At 40.6% G+C, this 23,464-nt stretch overlaps 1 protein-coding gene across 1 annotated transcript in view; it reads right to left on the bottom strand.

Moving 5' to 3' along the window:
- ino80 (INO80 complex ATPase subunit) overlaps positions 1 to 22,969 on the bottom strand; it is a 44,473-nt gene extending 21,504 nt beyond the window's left edge. The window contains 28 exon segments of the mRNA XM_034075958.1: positions 2,272 to 2,428; positions 2,430 to 2,498; positions 3,309 to 3,449; positions 7,905 to 8,130; positions 8,241 to 8,334; positions 8,566 to 8,633; positions 8,899 to 9,032; positions 9,295 to 9,462; positions 11,242 to 11,327; positions 11,510 to 11,627; positions 11,722 to 11,806; positions 12,509 to 12,651; positions 12,771 to 12,830; positions 14,979 to 15,074; positions 15,433 to 15,513; positions 17,073 to 17,288; positions 17,374 to 17,441; positions 17,754 to 17,958; positions 18,600 to 18,803; positions 18,890 to 18,943; positions 19,055 to 19,260; positions 19,392 to 19,512; positions 19,604 to 19,750; positions 20,275 to 20,342; positions 20,472 to 20,629; positions 20,956 to 21,147; positions 21,325 to 21,390; positions 22,834 to 22,969. Coding sequence (XP_033931849.1) covers positions 2,272 to 2,428; positions 2,430 to 2,498; positions 3,309 to 3,449; positions 7,905 to 8,130; positions 8,241 to 8,334; positions 8,566 to 8,633; positions 8,899 to 9,032; positions 9,295 to 9,462; positions 11,242 to 11,327; positions 11,510 to 11,627; positions 11,722 to 11,806; positions 12,509 to 12,651; positions 12,771 to 12,830; positions 14,979 to 15,074; positions 15,433 to 15,513; positions 17,073 to 17,288; positions 17,374 to 17,441; positions 17,754 to 17,958; positions 18,600 to 18,803; positions 18,890 to 18,943; positions 19,055 to 19,260; positions 19,392 to 19,512; positions 19,604 to 19,750; positions 20,275 to 20,342; positions 20,472 to 20,629; positions 20,956 to 21,110 — 3,328 coding nt within the window. The 5' untranslated portion in view covers positions 21,111 to 21,147; positions 21,325 to 21,390; positions 22,834 to 22,969.
- Positions 22,970 to 23,464: the final 495 nt, after the last annotated feature.

Here is a 23,464-nt window from a genome sequence, read left to right on the forward strand (position 1 = left end):
TTGGCCGGAGAGATGGAGGCTTGTCCTCTTGACTGCGTGTGAAAAAGGGCAGCGTGGGAGAGTGTGCGGAGAGAGGTGAGAGACACCTCAGGGCTCCCTGTGAGTGCCTCACAGTTCCCTTAAGTGGACCCGCTAGTGTGTACACACACACACACACACACACACACACACACACACACACACACACACACACACACACACACACACACACACACACACACACACACACACACACACACACACACACACACACACACACACACACACACACACACACACACACACACACACACACACACACACACACACACTCTCTCTATTAGTGTTACCTAACTAAGCACTTGAACAATGACCAGTAGCTAAACTTCCTCGCTTTGTCTGCCTCCGTATAACTTCACAAGAGCTTTCAGACTGTTCTCACACAGACACACAAATACTTGTTTGGTTTCTCACTTTTACACACAAACACTCTCACAAGCACATGTATACACAGATGGGTACGGGGGAAGAAAGGAAAAGATTCTAATTCAATCCTGCATTCAAAATATTACTTAAATAAAAGCAATATTTTTTTATTCAAATCAAAATATAAATTAAGTTCCCAACGTAAACATTATATATAAAATAGCCCATTTCAGTATCCAAATAACTGGATAATGATTATTGATGCATTCAAGTGTCTATCACAGGTGCTAAAGGTTCAGCTTATCTGAGATGTAATTAAAAATAACAATTATTCATCAATATTAATTTATTTCATGAATCCTGATATACAATTTGCATTAGCTAATCATCTGAATCTGTAAAGTGATTAGTATCTTAATTGTCAAATTAAGCAGTGGAGTAAAAAGTACATTAATGGCTTCCAAAATGTAGTAAGGTAGAAGTATAAAGTAGCAAAGCATTAAAATACTCAGGTAAAATACAAGTATACTGTACTTGAGTATATGTACTTTATAACATTCCACCACTGAAAAGGACACACACGTCCAATTTCCGTGCCAGAAACTTCTGTTGCCACACAAAACAAAAGAGAGCAGTCATCATAATCCATGACGGAGACTTTTTTTATCAGACGTAGAGAGGGTCAGTGAGAAGGGAAGTGTTGTCTGTAAAGCAGTAATGGCCTCTCTCACCCTGGACATCCATCAGTCCTCTGAACGCTGGCAGAGAATCAGCTCCCACTCTGCCCCATCTGACCCTCAACTCCACAAGCTAAGCTCTTCTGATAAAAGCGATTGTAAGCACACGTACACACACACACGGACCGGTATTCACACCTTAACGGAAACTCACTGGTAATGTGAGTGAACTTGTGCAGAAGCCCTTTATCTGGGCAGCTCCATTAGATAGTGAGGGATTGGCTGCCTGGCAGACAGACAGGCCAGGATGGAGGAGAGTGATGTGCCCGGCTCTGACCTGCTGACCCTGGGCTGGCCTCTGTGGACTCTCCCACGGGAGCCCCTTTTTCACCCTTCAGTCAAAACTGGATATCCAGCAGTTAATAAAACAGCTCTATTAAAGGGACAGTACACCTGAAGTACAATTGCTTTTCATCGGTCTAGTTTGTTTGTGAGTTGCCAAAAGTTGAAGATAACAGCAGTAAAGGTGTCTATGTCTATGACTCCCCTTGAACATAATGGAACTAGATGGCATTTGGCTTTCGTTACTCCCATTGCCAACACAGTACATTCGGAAAATTAAAACATGCAATGTCTCTTTTCTGGTACCATGATCCGTAACTCAAGATAACCCACAGTTTTTGTTGTTTTGGTTTTGTCTGAGATGGGAATGTCATCTCCTATATGTTATTGTTATGTCCATGTTTGTGTCTTTAGCCTGTACAAAAAATATAAATAAATTAAAAAAAGATAACCCACAGACCTTGAGTGGTTTAATGTAGGAACTACTTTATGTTTACGAACTAAATCAACCAATAAACTTACACCAAAACACTCTAGGCTTGTTAGAAAACAATATTTAACACTAATATGACTCGAGCAAATGAAGGTGAAGGTGGGTTGAAGCTATAAGCTTTAAAAATCACCTTTATTTTGTAAACATTTTCAACTCATTTTTCCCAAGACAATGCAGGCAGCCGCTATAGACTAACCGTCCCAATTGTTTTTACTAATAGACATTAGACACTATGTGTTACCCTTTCCCCAGTGTGAGCTACAGCACAACTGACCAATAAAGACATCCCATCAGTATCTTAAGTTCAAAGTATATCAACAACATTAACACAACACAAAAACACAAAGTCCTTACCAGGTATCCGGATGTAGGACCATCCATGTCGTGGGTAGAGGGCCATCACACCCCCAGGGCATTGTGGGTAGAAGGAATTGGACCTCACACGCCAATCCGAGGCAAGTTCAGGAGAGCCGTAGAGGAAACACTGTTTGAAGACTGCGCCCCCCCCCGCCGCGCGTCACCCGCCACTCGTACTCTGCACTGCGGTCATCACAATAACGCTCCATGGGAACTGCTGTCACCTAGGAAACCGAAAAAGAGAGATGAGGGTTTCACACGTTTGAAACAAAAGGAAACAATGTGTGCTGAGGAGAGAAGGATATGTTTTTTAGGATAATGTGTAACAACCATGATTGTATTACTTTTGTTTAATTATTTATACCTCGCATTTTTTTTATACATAATACATTTGCTTTTTTCTGCACAAGGCTATGTTTCAAGTGCTTTTTAATTGAACTATAGATTAAAAAACGCTGATAAATGTACCACAAAGAGATCTATAAAACCACTGCATACAAGCCGGTTTGACTGAATCAGCAAGTTCTGTGTGTGGCTAATCTGGCTATGCATGTTGGAGTGTGTGTATGTGTGGCAGTGTGTATATTGGAGGGGGGGGGAAGAGGAAGCTTAACCACTGGAGAACAACCTGAGCAAGAAACCCTTTTTTTAGAGGCTCTGTTTGTTTTAAATGCAGCGGGAAGCCACAGCGGTCACCCCCACACCCCAACCACACACACACTTCACAGATAAGAGTTGCTCATTGTGGAAAACCTACAAAGGCAATGTGCACAGCGCTTCCCTCTTCCCTTTCCACGACCACCCAAAGGCTTGTCTGTCTTGCATGGGTCAGCACACAAACTGTCCACACAAACACACACACACACACACACACACACACACACACACACACACACACACACACACACACACACACACACACACACACACACACACACACACACACACACACACACACGCACACACACACACACACACACACACACACACACACACACACACACACACACACACACACACACATACATACATACCCTGGGCGTGGCAGCTAGCAGGAACTTGGGTGGCGGTGTGAGTTGGCAGGGCCGCATCGTGGAAGTGGCGGAGCTTCGACAGTGGATCATCACGTCTGTGTGTCCCATCATGCCCGGTCTTAAGGCTGTGAACACCAAGTCCTAAAACACAACAAATAAAACGTTACGTATTACTACCCTGTTATATTAAGCCAAAAACGTCCAAGTACAAGTGAGTGTTGAACTGTATTATTTTGCAAGTCATTTCAAAACAACTTGCTTTCGCCTGATGAACTTATTCCTGCTTTGATTTGTGGCAAAGTTGCAATTAAAATTAAAAAAATCTAATTGTAGAGAAATAAGCAGAAACACTTTGAGGTAAACAAACAGAGCTGCAGAGGTTACCGAGTGCAGCGCTCATGTTTATTTTGTAAACTGCTCTGACAGTATATTTAGGCTTCATTGGCTACACTCCTAAAAATGTTATTTCAGCTTAATGTTAAAAATGTTATGTAAAACCTATGATTAAGCAGCTTGTGCAGGAATTTAGCTGCGTATTCCACAGGATCAACAGCGCGCCCGTTCATGTAATCTGTCCTGCAAATAACTTTTGGGCAAAACATATTTAAATAGACATTTTACGCATAGACATAATGATGAGTTATTCATATGCTGTATGTATTGCAGTGGTAGGTGTTATAAGAGGTATGTCTGTGCTGTTTGACACTGCAACAATGATGGATACACAGTGCCACCTAGTGGTAGAGTTTGGAAAATGACATCCTTCATAGTCAGGTTCGAGACATTTCCACTATTGGATTGATTTTTCTTTTATCAAGGATATATTGAAAATGTGGAGAGAGCGTTGGTATATACTGTGGTGTTTTGAGATGGAAGATGGATGATGGCAAGATAATTATCACAAAGAGAGTGGGACCCACAAACATTTCAAAAGACAAACATACTATATGACAAGCACATGCATCCACACCTTCATGTATTCACACTAGTGATTCACACACACAACACATAGCCTCAATAACACTTGACCTCCATGCCACATTCTATCCTCCTAGGGTACAACAATGGTATTGAGATGCTGGTTTTAACAAAAACACACATAAGTTGTTTTTTATTTGGGAGACCTAGCAGTAGAAATAACAGGGGGTGATCGATATCTCCTGAGAATACTCACTGTAGACGTAAAAAGAGCAATTACTCCGACATGAATACAAGCCAAACCTCCTACAGTAGACCATCGGTTCAAAATCAATTCAAGAAATTCATGAAATTGAGAGACTGAGAATTGAACTTTTTTATCAAGACTAAACCACGGTTTAAATGGTTAAAATATATATTTCGAAATGATTGGAGATGTACCCTACTACCCCGTTATTGGGAACGCTTATTCTACTACTATATACTATTTTTAAGTTTGTTTCTACGTGGTTAAATGCACTTATGTAGGTTGCGCTGAATAAAAGTGTCAGCTAAATGAATTGCAATAAATCCATTTGAAATGTAAACAGAAATGTATTTTACCCCACACATGGCCGATAGATGTGCTTGATATTGGGATTGACAGACAGAAAGAGTGATACAGAGGGACAGAGACTCCATTTAACGTAAGAGTAAAAACGTTCAGGGGATCATTTAAAATAGCCCGGTTCTCTCAATTCCTCCACATTAACAGCAGGAAAGCTGAAAGCAATACTGAGCACACTGTGCAGTACACAGCCAGAGAGAGAGAGAGAGAGAGACTGTGTGCCAGCAGCTTCAGGAGACAAACGAGGAGTCGAAGGAAGTAAACGGTGGGAGAATCATTTCTTCATCGAGAAGCTTAAGTGAGAGTCTGGGGGGTCAGCAGGGTCATACAGTATTAGCTCTCCAGGTGTCTGTAAATGTTTCTCTTTTCTTCTTCTATTGGAACTGGCTTCTGTTGTTTTTCTGCTCTTTCTGTCTTGAAGCCGCTCCAGGGGGGAACCTAAGCTGCTCGGCTGAGTGTGAGGAGGCCGAGAGAGGAAGAGGAGGATGGAATTACCCCGGCAGCATTTTCTCCTGAGTAGTTTCCACCGTGCAAGTTCGGTTACAATTGGTGGAGGATGGGAATTTGATACATATCTGCCAATGGGGTGAAATATTTGATGTGTTCTTAATAATTTCTTTTCCTCTAAGAGGGAGGACTTAAAAAGAGCGACTTAGCAGTTTATCTGCAGGCTGCAGCTGTTCACATTGCTTTGAGGGGGTCTGTATATTTGGACTGGCTACTGTGCTTTGTACTGTCTCTTCCCCCGCAACAATTCGGCTTCCATATTGCCAAACAATACCAAAAAAAATATTGGAAATAGGTGCTTTCTATACTTCACTCTGTGGTTCTCATATTTGAGTGAGTGCTTATCGGAAATCCTATTTGAGTGAAGTTGCAGAATAGTTGGATGTGAGGTAGGCCACATTTTATCAAGGTATAGGCCATTTCATATCACAATAATGATATATATGATATATACATGATATAACGCGTTTTCTGGTCATTCAGTAAATAGAAAAAAGTCTATGTAAAATAACGATATGGTAAAGCCATTTTGTATTCTCCAATGTTAAAGAAAGAAAAAACAAGAATGATATAATAATATAAAAAACAAAAATCCAGTGCAAACAAAAAACAATGTTTAGTTCACAATAAAGAATACGCACTATATTGATATTAAATCAATATTGTAATATGAGATAAGATATTGTCTTTGATTGTCATGTTATGGCATTATTGATGTTTTTCCCTTGTTTCAAAGGCTGCACATCGATAATGTTGTAATTTTCGGAACTTGCTAAGCTGTTCTATTTCTTGCTTTTACCCACTTAGTCATTATATTCACATTACTGTTCATTATTTATCAAAATAAAGCCATGATGGTCAATCCTACAATACTGTTCACGTTTTGAAATATTGAGGTATGTGTTCAAAAATATCCTAATATTACATTTTCTCTGTATCACCCAAGCCTAGTTTTATATCCCTCCATAACATTACCAATACGACAAATGTGTAATTAAAATAGCAGGTTATTGCGCCTAATATATAGCATTTAAAACAGTAGGGATTCTATATTTTAATCTTTAAAATGTGACTTTCCTCTACATGTCTGACAGTGGAAGTATCCTGCAGATAGATGTTGGCCTGCACTCTGGAGACACATTAAAGGGATGGAGGACAGTGTTACTGGGTCACGGGGCGACAGAGGGATTGGGTTCCACACTGGATCCCAGAGGAGGGAGACGAGGCCGGGGGCAGAGAGCAAGCTGTGTGGCCAAACACTGACGTATGCTCTGGGGGAAATGTCAGCCTCGTCAGCATCCCATGTCTCACTGCTGCAGTTTCTCCTGTCAGTCATGTGCTGCTCTGGTACGTAGATGTAAAGGTCTCCTATCATACTATTTTTAGGCATGTCTATGAAGTGTTTTGCTCAAAATACCAAACAGATCACCCATTCTAGCCTTGACTCACACCCCTCTATTTCAGCCCTGTTACTAAAGTGCTGATTCTGGGTCCGTAGTTTTAAATGTTGCCGAGCTATTGCTGGCCACGCCCCTTTGGAGCATGCACGAGCTCTCCTCTGAAGAGAGATTTCTACCCAGATTCTCAGTGAAACGCTGCAGTGATTAAACGCCATAGTATGGTACAAACCACATAAAGGATGATTTCTGAAACACTATGGAGCAGTGTTTCCGCCAGACCAGGGCTAAAAAGACAGTATCTGTCCCTTACAGATACTGTCTTTTTACGTTAGTGAGCCGGATCATTTGGCTCGGCTCTCTTAATGCGCCAGCTGTTTCGGCTCCCAAACGGCTCTACATGTTACTACAGTTTACCACGGAGCCTCAGTTTCGCCTCTGCAAGGCTCTGGTGCTCGCAGCTCACGCGCGTGCTTCACTAGCCCCGCTCATCACGTCCAAATCGCGCACGTTCCGTGTTGTCCTGTAGCAGGCACCGCCGATGTCAGGGAAAAGATCTTCAATACTCCGAAAAGAATCCCACCAGACTCCTTTGCCCCTCCAACAGAGGGATGTCCTTGTCCTTTGTCCTTTTTCCTTTTTCGTGATTTCAAGTGATAAAAACTCTCGATCTTCTCTCGAATTATTAATATTTTTGGACGCCCTTGGCTCGAGTTCAGGGCGTCAAAATTACGGCAAGGCGCCCCCCTGGCGGAAACGCTGCTATGGAGCTCAAATGCTTTTTGTCTCACGGATTTACCACAAGGCGAGTACTTTTTTTATATCCAGCTTTTTTACACATACTCTCTCCATTACAGCGTTAACTCTGAGTGTTGGCGATGCTTGCCAATGTAAAAACAGACCATATTAATTAAAAAACACATTGCGCATTGTTTCTGATACAGCAACGTTTCTGATAGGTTGGGCCGTGGGCGGAACGTGACCAGGAGTTCAACGTAAATGACAGCAGCAAATCTGGATCTGCTCCGTTGTACCCCCATTTTTAGAGATGTGGGTAAGGAGGAAAAGAGAGAAGGTTGTGTTTTCTGACACTTTGTGAGTCTCCTTACACATCAACAAGTGCATTTTGCATAATAGGTGACCTTTAAGTCTGAGTGTGTTTCTTACCTGCAGGACAGGGCTGGTTTGCACGTTGGGGAAATTGGTGGGTCTGTTCAGCCACAAGATCAAGTCCTTGCGAGACAGACATTTACTCCTGGGTTGTGACCCCCCTCTCTCCCCCAGTGAGTCTCCGGCTTCCTCCTGACCCTCTTCTTCTTCTTCTTCAAGGCCGAACAGGCGCTGATGGTGGAGCCGATAGGCAGCTTTGAGGGACAGAAAAAGGGCTAACCACCTGCGAGAGAAATGAGCAGGAGAGGGGGACAACAATTAATTCTGCTATTACCATGCGGTGTAAAATTGGACATTATTGATTATTTAACAGTTAGGAATCTTTAAGCCCACCTTACTAAGGTTCCTTGCAGCATGAGATTGGACATCTCAGCTGGTGAGACGTCGATGAAGCGCAGGAAGGAGAAACAGCTTCCTTTGTCGTCACCTGAAAGGGTAAAAACAGAATGAAGAAAACAACACTTAAACACAGAAATTAAATAATAAAAAAGGTGAAAAGAACGAGCAGGGAAACATCACAAGGAGGCGAGGAGAAAACACTCATGCTTGTGCTTGGAAAGAGCTAAGCTCAATTGTGCATCTCAAAGAGGGAAGGTTTGAAAATGTATTTATCGAGTGCTTTGTGTACGATTAAATTCAACGCTTTATACACACTCACCTTTTCTGTGAAAAAGAGACTGCTGGATGTGATTGGGGGAGAAGGGAGACAACAGCACTTGGAGTAATCTGAGGAAGTAAGAGACAGACAAGGTTACACCACTTAATGTGAGAATAAGTGAAAGAGACATTCCTAAGTAGTAATAGCTGTTATAGGGGAAAATAGTCTAAATCAACAAATTAGATTTGCTAAGAAATAACATTTTACTTTTTTAACATTTAAAATGTGAAACTAACCCTTTTCAAAACAGTGCTTGTAGAATATTTGATGGACCTGTTTTCATTGGGTTTCAGGCATGTCTGTGTGCTGCATCATGTATGTGAAATAACATACTTGTTTTTGGACTGGTTGCATGCGTGGATGAGGCCGTGGCGGTAGAGGAACTTGGACATGACGTAGGGTTTCAGGAACATGTGGTACGGAGAGCGAGTCTCCTGGCGCTCGAACAAGTCAGGGTGGTTACACACCTACACACACAAGGAGACAGACAGTGTATCATTAAAGCATTACTCATGCTTGTGCTTGGAAAGAGCCATGCTCAATTGTGCATCTCAAAGTGTATTCCCATAAAATGTAGCACTATTAACGAATGCAGAAAGAAAATTGAAAATGATCCTCAAGTTATTAGGATTAATAACAACCATCAATCATTTTTGACTGCTGTATCTGAATAGCTTTTTATAGCTGTGTTCATGTTAAATGTACTTTATTCTATTTCGGACGTCCTACCTTCCTGAACTGCATGACCAGGTTCATGAGGGAGGAGGTGGTGTTGTGGGACAGCTGTGACGAGCCCATGGAGGACTGCAGTAGATCCTCGATGGAGATCTTGTTCCTCAGAGCCTGGTAGAGCAGCCTCTGCCGGGACGTCAGCTGGCAGTAGGTCAGGATCTCAATCTGTAGAGGGAGAGAGAACAAGTATATAAAGAGTCTTACAACGATTAACGGTCGAACCTGCAAGAGGGGCTACAAAAAGGAGATATAACTACAAATAACTATTTTCTTGGTTCTCTTGGTGGTTTTCTAAATCTACATTTGGAAATCTTTAAAACGGAATGATTTGAACAGTGTTTTATCTGGGCCGATGACACTTTAAACAGTCTGGTTTTCCTTAAGCAAGAAAGGAATATGTGCAATAAGACAACAGCGGATGAAACTTTAAACTCTGTTTAAAAAGATTGATTTACAAGGTAAACGCTTTTGCATTTATATCACATGTGGAGACAGTTAAGACAAATGACTCAGCATTCCTGCTTTGTTATCCCTCCATAGAAAACACGCAGTATTTTGACATGGCTCGACGGACATGTGTATTTGTGGGTGCAGACTCCATGCCCAGTCTGACCCACATTCTTAAAAAACACACATCAAGATCTTTGGTTATATCGGGGGTCATGCTTTTATGAGAGCAGTGAAAGTGAACAACAACAAACCGTTAAAAGCTAACCATGCACCGTGAGTGAACGTTACTATTGGCTTGTGTGTGCCAAGTGGAGAAGAAAAATGAAGTGGGCTGGCATGTTAGAGTGAAGGAAAGTGAAAGAGACAGATGTGGGGGAGAACTCTGCCTCCCACAGCGAGTGAGTGAGTATGTGTGAGTCCAACATCTGTCAGGAAGATCTGCCAGCACAAGCCTATTACAACACTTTCACTGTCAATGAGGAGGGGTACGGGGGGACAGATAGAGGGAGGGTGCAGGTTTAATCAGGAGAGGAAAGAAGTGGGACGACATGGTGTTGACTTCAGATATCCTTTTGTCTAAACTTATGGCAGAATCTTTTCAGAAAATGATATTTGGATGTGGTAAAGCTCCACAAACGCTCAGGTGGTTTAAGGAAAAAAAGATCTTTATATAGCCGTGAGAAAAACGTTTGCGAACTTTGGTAAAAGGTTATTTTTATATGTTAACATTCAACATACATTCCCTATAACTTAAATGTTCCCTTATTAGAATAACATTAATAAAACATTTTAAGTACTGAGGGTTTCCTGAGAGAACATTTTTTTTTAACTGATTTACCTTTAGAGAACATTCAGGGAACGTTTCCTAAAAACATATTTTAAAGTTTATGGCTTTAAATAACGTTCAGGGAAAGTTCCCTAAATGTTCTCTGAATGTATACAAAAAACATTTAAATTACCCTCGGGTAACGTTCTCTAAAGGTTCTCTAAAGGTTTTTGTTTTTTAAATAACCCTCAGGGAATGTTCCCTTAGAGGAAAAACCTTTAGAGAACGTTACCCGAGGGTCATTTAAATGTTTTTTGTATACCTTAAAATAACCTTCAGAGAACCTTTAGGGAACATTTCCTGAGGGAAATTTTAATATTTTTGTAGACGTTTACATAACCTTTAGAGAACCTTCAGGAAACATTCCTTAACAGGTTCACTAAAGGTTTTTGTTTTTTAAATAACCTTAAGGGAAAGTTCACTGACGGTTTTCTTATGTGTTATCCTAAATAACCTTCAGAGAACCGGTAGGTAATGTTCCCTGAAGGTTACCTGTTCGTTTGGTTCCTGGAAAATCCAAAGCCCTTCTCGAAGACACCACATGGAAAACATTTGCTCTCAAAACCTGGCATCATGTCCAGAACCAAAGGCCCAATTACTTTCAGAAAAAATGTTAAACTCTGGACAAGAATCTCAGTTGCCACATTGAATACATTCCCCCCCCCTACCTTGTCTGAGAGCTCGTTTTCCACATCCTTCTTGATTCTGCGCAGCATGAAAGGCTTGAGGATCATGTGCAGTCTGGAGAGTTGGTCTGAAACAAAAACATCCAACAATCGTGTTTAGCTGCAGAGCAAATCACACACATCACTGAGCAGAGATAACAGTTCAATGCTGGCACACAAATGACACATATCCACGCGAATAACCTGATGTTTTGCCGGCTAAAACAGGGGATAAAAACTGTTTTTTCAGAACGCCGGGGTTTGTACTCACTCTCATCGATGGCAGACTTGTTTTCAGCGTGGCTCTCGATGTCTCTGGAGAACCACTCGTTAAACTCGTCGTGGGAATCGAACAGTGTGGGCATGATGAAGTGCAGCAGGGCCCACAGCTGAGGGAAAGTAATAACACACAGCCGTCAACAGGTCTGTCTGACTCACACTGACTTCCATGAACACACTAACACACAAAAACACACTGCCCACCTCAGCCATAGTGTTCTGGATGGGCGTCCCGGTTAGCAGCAGTCTGTTTCGACACTGGAACTGCAGAAGGATTTTCCACCGAACACTGAAAAAACAGATGGGAACGGTAATCACACCAACTACTCGAATTATCAAGATAAAAAAACCATTGTGTTACTAGTTTTGTAGATTTTGGCCTGAGTCAATAGTAATCATAAAATGACGCAAACCTTTGTACTTGTAGAACTGTTTTTTTAAACAGGTTTTCAAAACATCTTTAAAGGATCATATCGCTGCCCTGCATGTACTAGTCAAATGTTTTCAAATTAAATATCAGATCTACTTAAAATAACTTGCAGAGACACGCAACTATAGAAATACTATATGTTTACGTAGTCAGTAAACAAGCTGTATTAAAATGCTATATTTGACTTCATTAATAGGGAGAAGGCTGAAACAAGAAAAAACGAAGTACGGTCTTAAAGTATTAACATGAGTATTAAAATATCAAGTATTTTATTTTAACATACAGTTCAGGAAAAAGATATTAGAGACCACTACAGCATTATCAGTTTCTCTGGTTTTACTATTTATAGGTTTGTGTTCGAGTAAAATAAAAAAAAATTATTTTACTCTATAAACTACGGACAACATTTCTCTGTTGGAATTCAACTGACACTGGAATTGAATGGATGTGTATGGCATGTAGAGATTGAGATTCAAGAAACATTTGGAGTGGCTGTATTTGAATGCACCCAGTGATGTGTTTCGGTAAACAGTATTACTGAACATGATGTTTTCTGCGTACCTGGTGCTGCTTTTCAGAGCCTGAGCCTCATCCAGGACCATGTACTGCCACTTGACCCTCTGGAAGTACTTCACGTCCTGCACGACGAGCTGGTAGCTGGTGATCACCACATGGAACGGGGCATTTCGCGTGTAAAGGGTTTTCTATTGAAAGGTAGAAATATAGGTAAAGGAAGGGTTATAGACAGGAAAGAAAATAGCATTTATTGAGAAAACAAAACAAATAAGTAAAGCATTGTATGTTTACAACTCTGTTTTCTTACCTGGCTCCAAAACTTCCGAATCACTTTGCGATCGTGTGGATTCCCCCAGTATGGCAACACCTGACCAGAGATGGAGAAGGGTTTTGATTAGTGCTGACAATCGATTTAAAAAAAAACTGCGTTGATCACCATAATAATCTTGATAAATCACAGATGAGTAATACTAGTATTTCCTTGTAGTTTGGGGGAGAGTAAACTAATACACGTGTGGTGTATTAATACAAATGGCATGTCAAACTGGTCAGAGAAATCTGAGATTTTTTTAACTTTATTTTAACATTATTACTGAATGCATGAATCATGATTACTCCGCTTTCTTTGCCTTTTCTCTGCAATGCGATTCATGGTCAACACGTCCAAGTTTGATTCAAAGTTGGTACTGGTTAATTTGCAATATCTGTTTTAAGTTTAAGCCCTAATTTTGATAATTGACTCATAATAATATTAATATAGCCTTAAAATATTCCATTACAAGTTAAAGTTAAAAATACAAAGTGTTACGGTATAGAAGATTTATCAATAAATGTACTTAAAATATCAAAAGTATCAGTACTCAGTATGCAACACAGTATTATATTTCTATAGAATATATATTGTAATCCTGTTTTTATCACAAACAAATACATTGAAGAGATACATTTATTGTTGTAGTTTGTCAATATGGAGCCAATTTTAGATTGGATTGGTTAGTAGTACAGTACTCCATCATCTTCCGGCGCAGACTGAAAACTCATCTCTTTCGACTCCACTTCGAGCAATAGAATTACTAACAAAGCACTTATATACTAATAAAGGACTGGCTTATCTAAAGCCAGTTGAGTAGCACTTGAAATGTTTGGCTCTATGAAACCTGATGTACTTTCTGATTCTGTTTTCTTCAAGGTTGTGTCTTCTTGGTCGAATGCACTTATTGTAAGTCGCTTTGGATAAAAGCGTCAGCTAAATGCAATGTAATGTAATCATATTGTAAAAGTAAATCATGTGTTGTATATGTAAAGTGTTAACTAGTAACTTTGCACACATTTTATGGACTATAAGTAACATTTTAGCATCTGAAATGTAGTAGAAGTACAAAGCAGATTAAAATGGAAAAACGCAAGTAATATCCAATATTAATACAAACCCAGAGACAATTAATGGATTAAAAACATGAAGAATCCACTCTGTAAAGAATTTAACCAAATTAATATTGAAACTGAGTGTTTATTTTTAGCAATGTAACAAGTAAACAGAGCTACAGGGATGTTCCCAGGAGAAACATGTAGGCATAGCAACGTGTATGATTCACAGCCTCAGTCAGCGAGCTGTTGATGTGCAGTGTGATGTGAAAAGATTTGCACATCATTTCATCCCTCATCGCGCCGGTGTTCCATTGTTTTCAGTCAGTCCTGCTTTGAGTGTATAGGAAGCTTATCTTCAAATGGTGTAATAGGGTCTTTTCACACCTCATTAGCAAAACTAACTGGAAATGATTTATTTTTAAATTCTCAGAGAAAATGGGCACAGCAACAAGTTAGGCATTTAATAGTGTGAGTGTGTGTGTTTGTGAATTAGAGCATAGCCAACAAATAGATGTGTTTGATGAATGCTTTTTAACATTATTGAATGCACACAGCCTGGCTGTTAGAGGCCGGTAAAGACATGCAAAAGGAAGTGCAGCCACTCAACAATCAAAGTGTTGACAGCTTTGGAGTCCTGGTACCAATGTCCTGGTGCAACACTGCCCTCTAATGGAGGGTCCTGGAAATGCTGGCCGTTTTTGAACCCTTCATCTTGGTTATAAATGATCAGATGTTTGAAAACAAAAGAAGCATTGGATCACTAAGTCGATTAGAGCAGAGGTTCTCTACCTTTTTGATTCCATTTTCCTAACAATAATTATGTTTGTGTTTGCGTCCCCCTCCCCACGTTGATCGTTCATTAATTACCCGAACATTTAGCAGTATTAGTTCTGTGAAACGTTGGAAATGAGTAGGGCTCAATGATATCACTGGTAAAAGCAATTGTAAAGTAAAAGCCATTCCCTACAACTTTTTGGAGACCCCCAGAAATGATCTTGCGACCCCCTTAATGGTCCCGGAACCAAGGCTTAGAACCATTCCATTAAAGGAATTAGAGCGAACATTAGAGATGAGGATGTCAGGACTCCTGCGGACGTGATTTCGCAGGTGTTTCAGCTCAGCAGAATTTCAAAAAAGGGATCCTCACCTTGAAACTGGGCACGAAGCGAGTGAACTCCTGATGCCAGTTGTTGAGCGTGGATGCAGGAGAGATGATCAGGAATGGACCCCAGATGTTGTCCTTCTGTGCAGGAACAAGAAAAAGGATTCAGCTGGAGGGCAGGTGCTATTTGTATGTGTGAGAAGCCCCGACAACAGGAAGCCATGGAGGGAGACGGTGTGCATCCTTCTTTTAGGGATGGCTCATCACTTAGCACACATTTCCCCTAGATTTCACTGTATCTGCTTTGGGTGTTTTGAGACTAATCAAAAGCATAACAATGAAAACAGTAATGTGACAATGAAGGGTCTCTTTAAAGGATGCAGGTGGAAAAAGAAGCTGGACGTTACATGTTTTCTTAGGTTAGTAACAACAGCAGAAACAATCAAATATTCCACACGCTTTTTCAAAGTGTGAGATAGATGAAAGCCTTTGGCCTCACCTCTGCTAAGTGAGCCAACAGGGCGATACTCTGGACCGTCTTTCCCAGTCCCATCTCATCTGCCAGGATTCCATTGATTCCCTGCAGAGAGAGAACACAGGAGAAAATAAATCATTCAGTGGGTATGAATAACAAATACAAAATATGACACTGCAACTTTTGAATTATTTTACTGTTTTATAGTAGGCCTACAGATGAGTCCATACTATAAGTATACGCAGGGGCGGCGGGTGCTGTAGGCTAGGGAAGGCTAAGCCTTCCCAAATATTTGTGTCACTGCATCCTGGTAAAATAAAAAATATAATGTATAATGTTTGTGTCTTTGACATTAGCACTGCTATGCAGCCACCTGTGCCCTGTACTACGAAGCCAGTTCAAAACCTGGATATGTTTGAGTTATCTAAACTAACCCTAACAAACGAGATCTCGACGCTGGTTAATATCAACTCGGTAAATCAAGCCAGGGCTTCTCTCACCAGCTGAGAGCGCGTTCACGTGAAAGGGGTGGGGTTAGCAACATTTGACCAATCACAATCACAAGTGTACTGACAGCGCAGCGTCAAACTTCATTAATGAAAAGTAAACTAATATTAGACAAATATGAACTTTAAGGTTCATATTTGTCTAATATTAGTCATCCATGACTTAAACATAATAATCCAGGATACAAGCCACCTGCAAGGTGAATACAGAATAACTGGTTAAAAAATAAATAAACTACCGAGTGTTTGAAAGCGTAACAGTTTTATGATATCACTGCCCCATCTAAGACACAAGTGGATCTGACTTTAATTACATTTGAGTTGAGTGTTTCGTCAATAATGTGTTGCTTAAAATAATACTTCTGCATACAGTATGTGACACAGTGAGTGTTTCACGGCCAGATACGGCTCAGCTGACTCAGATAAGGAGATAATATAGGCTATGATATTATATGATCGATGATCTGATTGAATGTGATATGAATGATAAGTGCGACACCTCGGCGTCTTCTCTGCATACAGCAGTTTAACCTGTATTTCCTTTATCCTGTAATATGTCTTGATAGATTTAAACTCCACACACTGAGCTCTGATTTTTCAGCAGGCGGTGCTTTCACTGAGTTGATCTCAGACGCCGGATCTCAGCGTCAGGTAAAAAAAAAGTGATTTAGCCTTCCCAAACCTGAGCCTCACGCGCCGCCTATGAGTATACGCCTATAAAAGCATCAACATTCATTGACCTTTAAGTATTTCATTCACAAAAGACACAAATGTATATTTCAAACAACATGCCAAGTATAAGGACATAGAGAAACAAGAGGCGTCATTCACTCATGTCGAGAAATGTTCTTTCATTCTGTCCAAAAAAAGTTTAAAAAAGGGAACTTGTGAATTGCGTTTCACGTAAAAAATCTGTGTGACACAGGAAGGAGGGGCTCATGCTAAAGGCTAATATTTGCCGAGCTTAATTCCCTGAAAACGTAAGATCCAAACATATGATGACTAAAATCCTTCTTGGGTAGTTCTAATTTTGTTTGCTAAGTACAAACAAATTTAAGTTAAGAAAAGTATTGAATCCAGGACTTGCAGGACATTTTTGTTTTCATGTTTTAAGCACGGATTGTTGGGTCCATTGAGTGTTATGGGGAGAAAATGTACCTGTTCATAAAGATTGGCAAGCCAGTTCATGCCCTTGAGCTGGTAACCCTTGAGCTTGCCGTCGAACATGGCGGGCTGAGGGATCTCCTCGCCGGCGTGGATGGAGGGGTTGGCGAGGCTGTAGCTCTCTCCGAACCCTGAGCCTGAGGACGGGCCTACAACGGCGTGCAGCGACGCACAGCGGCTGTCCTTGGCCTCCTCGTCAAACATCCGCGTCTGCAGGCAGAGAGTTGGAGATGAGCACAGTGTCAACAGGGGGAGTGTGTGTGGAATGGATGAGTGTGTGCAGACATCGACTCACTCTCTCTTGGTGAATCTGGTAGGCTTCTTTAGCATTCCTCATCGCCTGGGACTTGTAGTAACTGCTATCTGAAACCGTACATAATCCACTCGTGAATAAAACACAAATAATTCACAAATAAAAATAAACAAATTATGTATATACTTTTTTTTCCATTAAGCTTGAAAATAATGTAAAATATCATCATTAGTAAACAGTATCTTTCGCTTCACACATAAAATGTTGGGAGGGAAAATATGAAATATAATCTAAATGAAACAGGCTACAAATATACTAATAAATGGTTTATTAGGCATGTATTTAGAAACAAACATATTTCTTGTTACAGTTCCCCAAAGGAACCATTAATATTATAATAAACTTGACTGAGCCGCTCATACCGTAATCCTGCTGTCCCATTTTGACCATCACTCCTCCTCCGATGTCGATCTGTCTGAGACCCGCACTGTCCTCCAGCTTCCTCAGAATCTCCACCTGAGCCGTGTCTCCCTCCGGACCCCCCATGCTGGCTTTACCCCCCATGAAGTGAGCATACAGCTCCGTCTGTGTGATGAGGAAGTTCAGTTTACGCTGCTGACGCTTGGCCTGCGAGAGACGGGAGAAAAGCAGGAAAAAGCAATTTCCTTTAATATCACCACTCGAGATGTTTTTAATTATGTATACCACCTCTTTAGACTTGAATACTTGTGTTTTATCAAGTTATATTGGTACAGATGTAATATGCTTCTGTCTTTATATTTGATGTGATTATTGGAATGAAACCAGTTTTTATGTAATCCACTTTCTTTAATAAAGTATGTGACTCCCTTTGTGAGCGTCAAGCAGAAGAGGAACCTTTTTTTTTAACACAGAGAACGTTTCGTTTTTTAAAGGCCAACAAATGTGTATTAAAGCAGACTATTTTGTATGATAAAATCCTATTGAGAATTTAGGAAATGATACGATTACAGATATCTTTTCTCAAATTCAATGTGACTTTCTGATTTATTGGAGTTGTTGGGTTCACACCTTTATCAGGGAAAATCCTACGCAGTCACAACTCAAATGTAGTTAAGCACTACTAATTCTTCTTTATCTGCAACTGTGCCAAAATACCAGCTTTAAAATCAATGAAAAGACTACAGTTTTGGGGCGTTTTATTGTCGATTTACCTTTCCAACCTTATAAATGAATCTTACCTCTTCGGTAAAACCTTTTGCAAACATTTCCCTTTCCTTTGCACCTACTTCTTTCATCTCTTCGTCCAGTTTACGCTGCTCCAGAGCCTCCTTCTCCGCCCTCTTCCTGTGCTCCTTCTCCACTTTGTCGTATTTCTTCCAGTAGAGCATCATCTCCTTGGTGAGGCGGCGGGCCCGCGGTAACGTCTCCTTGCAGTTCTTCTGGGCCTGGATGGCAGCGCGCCGGACCTCTCTCATGCACTGATGAGCCAACTGGGACAAAAGGAACAGAGGTTAAATATCCCACTTAAACTCAAATGTATCCTTAATTAAACAAAAACTGTGATGTGTACACTTACCTTTTTGGCATTGGTCGATACTAAGTTCTTAGCAGAGGTCTTCTGCTTGAAAGTCTGCAAAATAGTAATAAAATAATAATTACACCTTTCAAAATAAATGTTTTACTATATTTAAAAAGGAAGAAGCTGTTTAACGTCGTCTTTGTCACTGTTATGCATACGAACCTTGGGAATCTCCTTTTTAGCGATAGTGAGCCAGACTTTACGCCGCCGTGCGTTCAGCTGCTCAATGGTGAGATGCTTCTTCTTCACTACGGGCAGTGGAGCATCATGGGAAAACTTTGCGAAGATCTTGGTGATATAAGGACGCCCATCATCCAGGAAGTCCCCCTCTCCCCGTTTCTTCTTCTTCTTCACCTTTTTCAGTTTGGCTAAAAAAATATATAGAATAAAAACATGTAAATTACTATATTTAAAAAACATGTATGCTTTTTTAGTTTGGTTATTTACATAAGTGTGATTCTAAAGGATTCCAGAGATGTTAGTTTTTTTTTGTCTTTACCCTTGAATTTCTTCTCATCTTTGATTTTCTTCTTCCTCGGGCCCAGCAGGTGGCGCTGCTGCTCATAGAAGGGATCATGAGTTGAGAGGAGTCCAGTGCTGTAGTACTGGTATTGGTGAAGCTGAAGGAAAAAGGAAAATAAATGTGAAGATGACATTACAAATGGAATTCCTTATGTCACCAGACGCTGTGTTTATGTGAGCTTCTCCTACCTCCCGGTCAGAGTGGAACTTGCTCTGATGCTGCCTGGTGAAGCGATGGAGCCTCAGCATGTCCTGCAGCTCGTCCCGGGACAAACAGAAGTCAGAGTCATCCGAGTCCGTGTCCGAGTCGGTGGTGTCATCACTCAGCAGGATAGTCTGCAGGAGACGGAGGAGGAACATGGTAAAAAGGGTACAGGATACAGAGAAGGACAACATCTGTACTGATCTTTTTATTCAACTGTATGGATAAGTCAAATATAGTTAAGCAGGTCAAAACCATTGGTAAAGGGAATGGACTGGAAGCTTATTACATTCCATAAACACTAAATATATGAGGAGAAATAACTGATCAATTAAGGGGCACAGATAGTTCATAATCAATTGTATTTGAAATATTGTTAGATTTTTGGCAAGAGCTTGAATGGAAAATTGAAATAGAGGATAAATAGCCTGAGATTTAAGAAAAAATGTGGCTTTCTCTTGGTACTTTTACTGTTTTTAAAGACAAATGTATAACAATCATTTACATTTGTGTCCATTGAGTTATTTACAACAACAAAAAACATGACCATTTAGCCAAGTTTTAGACCACTACATAAATATATTAGTTTTATGAGTAATCCATTCCTCAACTGAACAATTACATCCATAGTACAAATGAGAAAATGTCTATAAAATACCTTCAGCCATTTCCTGTTCTTCTTCAGCTTGGAGAAGTTGTAGAGACTCGCATTATCTGCCTTTTGGTCTGTGGAGTTAAGAGGGGGACAAAAAAACACAACACAATATAAATATGCATGAACCCCCATGAACAGTTAGACAAAACCAGTGTGTACTAACATGTGCATAACATAAATATCAGTGTTTCTGTATGTACCTGTACCCTGCAGCAGGACTCCGTTGAGGGGCTTCTCCTCCGAGAGCCCATCCTCTTCCTCACACGGCTCACTCTTCACGGTCAGAGCAGTATGCTGAGTGGGGGCGTCCAGGGATAACCCCGTCCCCAATCCTCCATCGCTGTCATCACTCTCATCACTAGAACATGAGAGGTCAGCAGGTGTCAGCCCACTCTTTGCAGCCTATAAATATCTAATCTTCTCTTTGGATTTGTATCTGGTAGTATGAATACTGTGCAGGGGGCACATTGTAGGACAACATTAGATACTTAGGACCTGATATACTGGATGGAAGATTGCTACAATATAAGTCAAATCACAATGTGGACTAGTGCAATATCCAAATCGCAGTAGGTGCAATATTTAGTAAAGAATATGTTTTTTAAATAGTTCTGAAAGAAATATAGTAGTGTTGTCGAACAGCTTAAAAAGTGTTTGCCCACCCAGACTCTACTCTGCCTGTACCTGGTGGTTATATCTCCATTGAAGATGGCGGCAGTCTGGCGCAGGAAACTGTCCAACCTCAGGGATCTTTCCAAGCGCTGCAGGTAGAGAGGTTTGGCCAGGCCAGAGCCCCCTGATGCCCCAGCCTCCGGTCGGCCCCCCTGCCCAGACGCCATGCAGCAGACACCTCTGCCCAACAGGGCAGCGCGTTTACTAAAAAGAGAGAGAAGAAGAAAGACTAATCAAGCCCTATATCTCAAACTGAGTCATGTCGGAACAATGTCATTTAGTCCAAAATTAACTTTTGTACTCCATTGGCTTGGCATGTAGTATAATATCATCATTGTATGGGACTTATTAAGCAAAACAGAGCATAAACATTGGACCTACCTTCTCAGTAAGGGATGCCATTGTCCTTGATTCCAAGATTAATGATCAGACAATGGTGAAAGTCCCCTACAAAAGAAGAAACTGCAGTCACACACTGATGTTCACACATGACAGTGATATAGTGTTTTTATGGGTGGCTAGTGTTCTTTCATGTGTGGTGTTCTGCACAATTCTGACAATGTTAATGCTCATAATTTTCACAGGTTTCCATATTGAAATGAAATGAATAAAACAAAAAAAAGCTTCTGCAACATTACGATGCATTTAATTGAATGAATTGTACATGATCTGCCATTGTGTACATGTTAATACTTTATAGTACAAAATGCATTGATTCAGCTTTCCTTTATATAAGAAGAGTTGATTTACTATTGTTTGTATAACACACTAGGCTAGTATACTGCATGCTATTTTAACAGAAACAGTTGGATATATGTAAGTGGTTTGAGTCCACCATTTCCACTATAACGTTATAGCTTAATGACCAAGTGTTACTACATAATATTTTCATATCAGTAACAGTTTATTAAGAGTCATATTGAATATATTTGATGTATCATCTTTTAATGGTTCGAGTCAATCATTTCAATATCACTTAGTAACCAAGTGTTGATGCATTGTCTAAGTTATAATTTAATTTGTGAGTGGCAAGTGATGTTTTTGAGTTATGACAGTGAGTGACGATTCGGTTGTCCTCAGTAATTACTTCTCATTACGTATTCACTTTACTTTGATGCAAGTTCACTCTGTCGCCTGTTAACGGATGGCAAAAACTAAAGCCAACTAAGAGTTCGGACGCTTTTTTAAGAACAAAATGGGTTGTTGTTGTTGTTATTAATAATATATATCTTGTTATGCTATTACGTCGTTATATTATGATTAGCTAGCTTGCAAATCCAAGATAGCGTTAGCCAGGTTTGCTAGCTAACCTTGGATGGTGCACTGGGTTGTAGCTTGCAGGCTAACAACCGTTAGCTGCATTGCTAATAAGCAGAAGCAGCATTGCCTCCGATCAATGATAATAAAGGGTCATGGTGCTTGTATAGACACACACGCACACTGACAGCTTACTGGTTTAAGTAGGGGACACTAAATATACATTGATAGTTGATTTCTCAAGCATCTGGTCTTTGTTGCTATAGCATCCTTGCTATCGCTTGTGTAGCTTTTCATTAGAAACGTTAGCTTATCATTTTGACACAGAGTCACAGACGTCCTCTCACCATTAATATGAAGTATTCAAATCGGGTCTGTCTCTTTAAGGCCACCACCTCCTTGCCTAAACAATGTATTAAGATGATATTGGTTTAATGGCATTTCTTAAACAGGCTAGTCGCGGTGCAGCGAGAGCAAGGCCCTTCGCCCGCGCCTCCCGTACCCTTGTTTCGGCCACAAACGGGGACTCGGTTGCCTGGCGAACGAATGATCCCCATGTTTTAATTCTTTCTCCCTCCCGGCCATCTTCCCCCATTGCTCCTTCGCCATAACAACCACCATGGAGTCTCTCACCTCGGCCCCGTGTCCCCTTTTGCGTCTCTCTCTCCGCTGCTGCCGACTCTCGGTTCTCTGACTCCAAAATGGCGGTTTGAGGCGCCGAGCGAGTCTGTGAGCTTTGAGTCGGCAGCAACAGCAGAGAGGCGGCCACTTTCTGTTACTGAGAGAGCAGAGACACGACGCCATGGCGAGGGTACAGCAAGGAGCAGGCGTTATAATCAATCGCAGAGAGAATGACGCTCTCCTGTGGATGTCTACGAAGACACGAATGTGACAAGAAATAGCAGCAGTATCGTTCGTTAGTTTAATTAGATTCATATTTATCATATATGACGTTTTGGGCGGCATATGAACAACTTGTACAAATGCATCGATTAAATTCCGATCTCGATTAATAGCGTCTGCACACAGCGAAGATTACCGAGCTACGTCTGACGTCACAATACGGGAACTCCGTTTTAGGTATGGTGAGACAGTTGGGATATCCAGGGTAAAATGTGACCATTGTAAACTTGTATACTATTTTCAAGTGAACTCCAGAAAATTTGAAAATATACATACTTGTTTTTTTGCAAATGTATGAAAATGTACTGTCACTTATAGAGGTAATAAATATGTGATACACACAGAATGCTAATCATTGTTT

Source organism: Pseudochaenichthys georgianus, chromosome 24, assembly GCF_902827115.2.
Source record: "Pseudochaenichthys georgianus chromosome 24, fPseGeo1.2, whole genome shotgun sequence".
NCBI lineage: Eukaryota > Metazoa > Chordata > Actinopteri > Perciformes > Channichthyidae > Pseudochaenichthys > Pseudochaenichthys georgianus.